Source organism: Schistocerca nitens, chromosome 3 (genome assembly GCF_023898315.1).
Source record: "Schistocerca nitens isolate TAMUIC-IGC-003100 chromosome 3, iqSchNite1.1, whole genome shotgun sequence".
NCBI classification, from domain to species: Eukaryota; Metazoa; Arthropoda; class Insecta; order Orthoptera; family Acrididae; genus Schistocerca; species Schistocerca nitens.
Window position 1 is genome coordinate 130647501 of NC_064616.1, and position 8063 is coordinate 130655563.

Genomic DNA, 8063 nt, shown 5'->3' on the forward strand with positions numbered 1-8063 from the left:
CTACAACTTCTCCTTCTCCCACTGGTTACCATTTGCTCTTAAATCCTCAGTATTTGATTACTAGCTGTGAAGTGCCTTTCTCAGGTCAGTTACTTTGGTATCAACATAAAGAAAATTGTTATTTTTTATGTTGCTGTGTGTATAGATTTTACTTAAATATTACAGTGCTTTATGGTTGCACTAGTTTAAAGCTGATGATTTCTTATAGGCGGAGAGGCTGTTACAAATGGACATATACGCAGTAAATCTTCATCTCATCCTGCAATACGTTTGAAAATAAATTTCCAGAATGTTAAAACTGGAAGTGAATCAGATAGTGAGAGCAGAAGCAGAAGCAAGAGCAATAGTAGTAGCGGTAGTGGTAGCGGTGGCGGAGGTGGAGGCGGAGGCGGAGGTGGTGGCGCTGGCGCTGGCGCTGGCGCTGGTGTTGGCGGTGGCGGCGGCAGCAGCAGTAGCAGCAGCAGCAGCAGCAGTAGCAGCAGCAGCAGCAGCAGCAGTGGAAGTAGCAGCAAAAATGACAGCAGCAGTAGCAGTAGCAGTAATGGCAGCACCAACAGTACTGCTAGTAGCTCTAGCAGCAGTGACAGCACTAATAAAAGTAACACTGCTAGCACAAGTACTGCTAGTAGTAAGAAGAAGAAAACAAAAAATGATAGGAAAAATAACAACATTAACAGAAGTAGTAGCAGCACTAGTAGCCAGTCATCTAGGAAACTTGCAAGTCTCCGTATTACTAAAACAAGAATTCAGACAAGAGGGAAGAAGAGAATGCATCCTACAGATTCTGATGATGATTATCGTGTTGTAGCTGCAACAACAAGTGTTAGATCAGTACGTACACGTAACCGGGGGCGCCAGAGAGTACACTACCAGGACCAGTTGAGTGATCGTGGACAAGGTGGTGACAGTGACAGTGAAAGTGCTAGTGTACCGATCAGGACTGCACGGAAAGTGTCCAGACGTTCCCAGCACTACCGAGAAGAAACTGATGACAGTGATGACCGCGTCGAGCCCCGGAGATCGACGCGACCTCACAAGCGGCGTTATCTTAATGATGCTGCTAAAAGTGATGGAGGAAGCAGTGAAGGTACAGACGGAGTGCGGAACTTGCGACCCTCATTGCGAACTCCAGCTGTGCGACGCCCGAGGCGGCGAGCCGTCTCTTCTGCACATTATGCTGAAGACAGTGGTGCAGAGAGCTCAGATCACACACCTGCTGTTAGTGTCAGTAGCAGAGGACGAGTTCGTAAGCTGACTCCTAGAGCACGGGCTCTTTTTGCCAAATAGCAGTGGGTGCACACCGGCGCCGGCGTGAGTTCCCGTGGACGCTTGCGGAGATTAACTGTTAAGGCGCAAGCGCTGTTGGGTGAATAGCATTAGCTCTCGTCCTGTGTGTCTGGTGTGCTATGTTTGCATGAAAACTGCATCCTGGATGGTTGTGGGTATTATGACATATGCTACAGCTGTCTTGGATGGCAAGTTGGGATTACTTGTCACTGGTGTTGATACCTGTCCGATATGATAGGTCTGTTACAGTATAGTCACTGTCTGTTTTCATATTGTTTGCACATATTTAATGTTACCCTTTTTCTAGTGCAAACATATATTTGGTACTGTGTACCACCATTTGCACACTGTGTACATATTATTGCTTGTATTGGTGGATCTCATATAACATTAAGAGATAGATAACATGGCGTTGAATACTGTTAGCACACTGCAGTGTGTGAAACTGGATTTTGCACACACTATTATTTATGTAAAGTAAAATGGATCTATTCACAGCCAGTTAGTGGTTATGAGGAAACTTGTACTGGAGTTTTAAAAGAACAAAGAGCTGGCACTGCAATGTGTCCCTTCAGAAGCCATGCAGCATGTGTTAAATGGGGTTTCAACGATAGAATTCAGTCCTAATACAGTACACATTCTGTATTAAAAACTGAAAGTTGTTTCCAAATGCATTAAATTTCCAAATGCATTAAATTTCATGTCAATGCTCTTTCAGAGGAATGTTTGACTGAATCAGTTTGTCTCTGACTGAAATTTGGAGTGAGTAACATGTACATATTCCCACAAATAATTTAGTTTTAAGCAAGTAATTTATATTAATTACAAAGTATTTTAGATATAAAAATATATTTTTCATGTTGAACTTATTTAAAATAGTATGGAAGACAATTTATGAAGGAAAAAGTGAATTGAGTGTTCCATTTCTCTGTGAGCGATAATTTTCACTGCCAGAATCATTCCCCATATTGAAAAGACTATTTATTAGTAATCTCATGACACTGAAGTATCCTATTGGGGTACTGTACGATGTATGAGCTAGGCAATAAAGATCACAAATACTGCTACCAGCTACTGTTTTAATTTATTTTACTCAGTAATTTTCAGGAAGTATGCTTTTGTTTTAGGTATGGTCACACTTTAAGTTTATAATGTATTTTGGACTGTACAGCTCCCATCCTAGTATTCACCTTTCAAAAGCTGGAAAAACTTTAATGAATGCACAACTTTGTGTAAAGTTGTGTTGTTTCAGGAAATGTAGTGGAGTGATAATAAGCTTGTCTAGAATGAAACAAGATATATCTGGGAACAAACTTGGAGAGATCGTGTGGTTAGACAAATTAACACATGACTAAATTTCACTGTATAGCTTGCACTAGCAACCATTGAATGACAGTACCATAACCTTTGTGTCCATCACCTAATTTCTAGAATACAAGTGACATATTTCTGAACTCCAGCTGTTGTCTTAAACTGCTGCAGGTCAATGACAGAATAGCTTCATATATAAGACGAAATTGAGTTTTATTATTTATTCTTCACTGAAATAAGCCCATCGTTCAGTTACTCAGTACAAGTTAAGTATCAAATCCCCAAAAATCCGTGGTTAAAATAAGATTTCCTGTGATCTGAATAAAGCTTCAGAACTTCCTGACTGTAAAGGGTGCAGCATGAACAAGGGAGGGAGGAAGAAGAATGTGACACTTGGAATGAATTCAATTTTTGAAAATATATTTTAAGTTGAATGGAAATTTTACTGGTGGCAGCATTTGAGAAATTTATTGCATGATATTTGTGATTAGGAATGGAGAGAGGCATGTTGAAGATCTTTCATGATTCATTGTAGACAACTTTCAATTAGAATATTAATTTTTATTTTTGGGACGGTACGTATTAATCTTCAGTGAATAGCAAATACCCCACAGAACAAAAAATTGCCATATGTTGCTCTCTTTTATAGTCTCAAATTCATTAATGTTCGTAAGATTAATCTTGTTTGCGTAATTTTCCTATATAGTCAACCAAAAGTGGATATAGATATTGTGATGTGTCTGTCATACATAATTTTACCAGACCTTTTTTTAAAATGTGCCTAGTGTTTTTATCCCATTAATGACTAGAAATGTATTGGTATGACTACCTATTGTAAGTCAACATTTTTGCACTCGAGCATCTTGAAATTTATTTTGCATTATTTTGAGTGTATATAACAAAAATATGATAAGTTGTTGTGCTCAGATCATGTTCTGATAGTTTCTTGGTGTAATATAAATGTCTTGCTATGGCATCAGTGTTTTGGCAACAAGGGAGTGGAAGCCAACGATATGATGTACTTAGCAGTGGAGATCACGTGGTAAATAAATGTTATTGCAGTCGGTCGACTACTGCATGGTCTTCAGAGCCTGATGGCAGGGTTCCCTTTTTTTGTCTAGAGAGGGAACAGCTTCCTACAATTGTTTCAGAAAGGAAAGTGTTCAGTATATGGCTGTGTAACATAAAAAATTGCAATTGAATTTCTGCTTACTGAATGCTATTTGACTGATTTACAAGCATTGAAGGCTGCAGCGCTACCTTCCAGTGGGAACAGTTCTTCAAAAATAATGAAATTATTTTTTTTCATGTAGTCAGAATTTTATGCAGTATTTGTGCCAGTATTTTATCTGTCCTTGGTAGTTATTTGAAACTTTTCTTATCGGAAATTCAGTGTTCATCTCAATATTTTAGTATTCATTTTGGCTCTTAACAAGTGCCAAACTAGACCATTTTTGTGAAGTGGAATCATATTTCATCATAACAATTACATTTTCATTGTATATGTACACTGAACATTATCATAATACAAGAAATAGTAATGTGCATATTTCTGATAAGCAGTCCATTACAAAATAACTAGATGGTTTGTAGTAGAATTGAGTAGTTCTGCTTGCTTAAGAACTTTACGGAGACCTAATGTCGATTTGATGTGGATCCACTGACAGGGAGGATGCATCATTGAACAAGATGTGTGTTTCATACTACAACTGAATGCGTGTTGTCTTGATTCAGGACAGAGCAAATGAGAAATCAGTGGACCTTCAAAGGAAAACATTTTTTTAGGGGAGACCACAGTGATAAAAGGTAGGGAGAATGAAAAGAAAAGTAAAAATAAGAACCAAGTAAAATTGTTTATCTAAAGCTCTGATTTTTAAGTTCTGCTCATCAAAGACTGAATAAGTACTGCAAGGATTTGCAAGGCAATGTTAAGACGATTGTAATTTGTGTGGTAGTGCACTGTTGACAGGCCTTTCAGACATAGTCACCATAGTTTGATGGTTAATTATAGGCCACATCTGGTGCTTACAACAAATTACTTCCAGCCAAGAGAGAGTGACTTGTTAACAGTTTGTTGTCATTACCTGCTTTATTTGTGGTAGTGCCATGTTGCAGTATTGTCCACTATCTTTTGTATTGTGAAGCTTGTATGTTCTTTAAAGTTCACCTGTTTAATATATCCATGAGAGATTAAAAAGTGGAACAGATGTTACAGTAACATTATTGTCCATTACATTAATCATATGAATAAATGATAGCACAGATCTAGCAGAATAATATGGGAGATTTGTTGGTACAAATTATCAGAAAAATATTAGCACTTGAAAATGCTGACACAATTAATTCAGGAACGGACTTATTTGTGCCTTATCTAAAATAAAACTTTTCTTCATGTCTTGCAATTGCATTTTACAAGTGATCTTAATTTCAAGTTGTATAATTATGGATGACTTCTGAGATACCAAAGTATTTTGACCAAAGGAAGAATAGTTTAAATTATTATTACTATTGATAGGAAGAATACTTAACTAAGTTTTCACCTTCTTTGGTAGTTGTGACTGAACACAACGTAAGCTGTCTCTTCAGTCCAAATGACTGATACACGACTAACATGCTAATGTACAGTGTGTGTTTAATTTCTCAGCCAGGACCTGTTTAATTGTTTGCACAGTAGTAATGAAACTGTGGCCATTGTTTCCATCTTCTCTCATTGCAGTACTAATTACACAGCATGGCCTTTTGCGTGCAATTGCCATAATTTTCAAAGACTGTGGTATGTGTCTTGAAATAAGCTGCTAAATTTACACAACTTCGGAAATGACACTCTGTGTCAAAGAGAGATATCTGTAAAACAAGCAAGGAAACAATTAACTACAACTTAAATCTTTTTGTGCTAGGATATAAAGTTAAATCAAGAATCTTGGATGTTTATTAGTAACATATTTTACTAGTGACCTTTGCTGCAGGTAGGCAGTTAAATTTAAATTCCAATATTTTCTGGATCTTAGAAACAATCACATGTGTCTGTGACTGAGTGGTATAGGATGTTTCTTGTGTTTTATGAAATACACAACATGTTTTTTTTCTACTTGTTTTGTTATTCATAGAAGCTCGACTAGAGCCAGTTCTTTTTATGTTAGTTTCATGACCAATTGTACAACTAAGCATAAATATTAACTTTTTTCATAACTATTTTTTCACTTATCTTTTTCAGATTTACGGTATCTGTTGCAGGATACTATGTGGAAACATATATTTATATGTAAACATTGTGTTATTTTTTATAAAGGACTTTTAAGGTTGAGGCAGTCAGAATTATCCTTAATTCCTCCTTTCACCTTTACACACATAGCTGTCTTGATTCAGATGTAGTTCATGACTGTTTGTGGACCCATTTTTCATCATGGATAATATTACTGAAAGATTTACAACAGCTTTTCAGATTCTTTTTTTTAATGTGATGCTGTTGCTATATCGCACTTTTAGTTCATTCCCGAACATTTTTATGGTCTATAGGAAAGTATAGGTTATAGCCAACACCAGAAAGAAAACTGGCTTCATCTGTTACTGAATATACTGAGTTATAAATTAAAGGAGACAGAAGAGCGAATGTGCTCCAGTCTGCTCTTGAACACAATTAGCTACCAATGGCATCAACTAACCATAGAGCTCTGCACTACTTAACTGGTATTTTAAATGTAGTTTTCATGAGTGCTTTGGCAGCAAATCTAGCCAACTGATATGTATCTCACTGAGCTGTTGTCTTTGTTTTAGTTGAAGTTTTGCTTATCATATGTGAGGAGGTGCATACAATCTTGCATTGAGAATTATGCTCTCCCTTTGGATGATTCTAAATTCAAATGAGAGACAGAAAAAACAAAGGTGCAGAAATGTCCAAGTAATTTTTAAGGGTGCAAAAGTGTATTCTCAATGATAACAGAATTGCATTTTACCAGAAAGCGGCATAGTAAATTTAGACTGTTCAGAGGTGAAATATTCAGTATTTTGGACCTAACAGTGGGGCAAAAAAAGAGATCAATTAGAAATTTGGCATCAAATTCATAGATAGAGGGAAGGTAGAATATAAATTAGTATCTGCATTCATCCTCTGTGTATGTACCAGACACATATCTAGTAACAGAAAATATTTATTGGCCACACCATCCACCAAAGACCATTTTGAAGAATGTCTTACACATCATGATTTATTGAGTCAAATGACTGTCTTTCCTCAGAATATTAAATCAGCTGTATAAAATATAACAGGTTCAACTCGAGTGTCACCCTCATGTAAAGCATAGCTCAGGATTAACAAGTTTTTGTAAAATTTCCATGGCAGCTGTTGTGTAGTTTATTGAAATAAAACTAAATGTATGACAGCCATCCAAAAGCACAACCCCTATTCTCAATTTTTGCTGAAGGTTGGACATCATAATTATCTTGGAGGCTCTCAGAAAAAGGTTCACTGATTTGTCATAGTGTGCTGTTGAGGGGAGTATGCGTCAGATTTTCTTTCATAAAAAATGTGGCGCCTGTAATCACATACAGAGAGAAAGCTCTACATAAGTCATTGTGGGACAGTTCTAAGGGAGAGGTGACAGTTCTTTGTGTTACCCTACTGACATCTGCCAGTGTGAAAAATAAATACTGGCAGAATGTCATTGACAATATTGAGACATATTTGAACAATCTGCCATGAGCAACAGTGTGATCATTGAAACAACCTCAGTGTGCTGATGTTACTGCTAGTCAGTAACAGTTGCCTGACAAAAGTTGTGATGTGGAGCGTGTCGTGTATCACTTAACTAATGGAACTGTGAATTGCTACAAATATTCTTGTGTGATCTTACAACTGAGTAAAGTTTACTTTCTGGGTTCCTCTCATTAGTGGTTGGCAGTAGCCCATTATTGCAAAACATGTTTTAACAGGAACTAGCCGGTTTATCATGGATCAGTAATTCCCCAGTTCTCATATGTTTCCATTTAAATATGTTAATCATTCACAATTCCTCCAATTTATCTCTCTGTAATCAATAAACCCAAAATGGTGATAATTTTTCTGATGTGTTATTGTTACTCAAAAATGTAGTTATCCAATGGCCTATCCCAGGAACTTCATTACTGTATTTTAACCTGTAGTATCATGGACTCAAAAGTTTCGAAACACTTATCCATAAAATGATATTAGATCTGTTGCATTTGTATTATTTTTACTGACAATTGATGTTCAAAGTTAAAAATTGTGTGGTCACCCCTATGAGAAATTTGGTCTGATAACTGCTTGTGGCATTTTGTATCTTACAAAGACTTTAACAATATCAGGGCAGTTGCAATCGGGGTGGAGAAGAGCAGTTTGTGGATACACTGTACTTCAGTGGAGGGATTCATCAGTCGGAGACCATACCCTTTTGTAACAGTAAATTGCCATTATTTTTCTTCAAAGGGATGATTTGTATGGGCCGTAT

At 36.8% G+C, this 8063-nt stretch overlaps 1 protein-coding gene across 1 annotated transcript in view; it reads left to right on the plus strand.

Moving 5' to 3' along the window:
• Positions 1 to 4877, plus strand: part of LOC126249102 (PH-interacting protein) — a 278680-nt gene extending 273803 nt beyond the window's left edge. The window contains exons 28-29 of the mRNA XM_049950753.1: positions 209 to 363; positions 514 to 4877. Of these exons, the coding sequence (XP_049806710.1) occupies positions 209 to 363; positions 514 to 1287 (929 nt within the window). The 3' untranslated portion in view covers positions 1288 to 4877. The remainder of the gene's footprint in view (positions 1 to 208; positions 364 to 513) is intronic.
• Positions 4878 to 8063: the final 3186 nt, after the last annotated feature.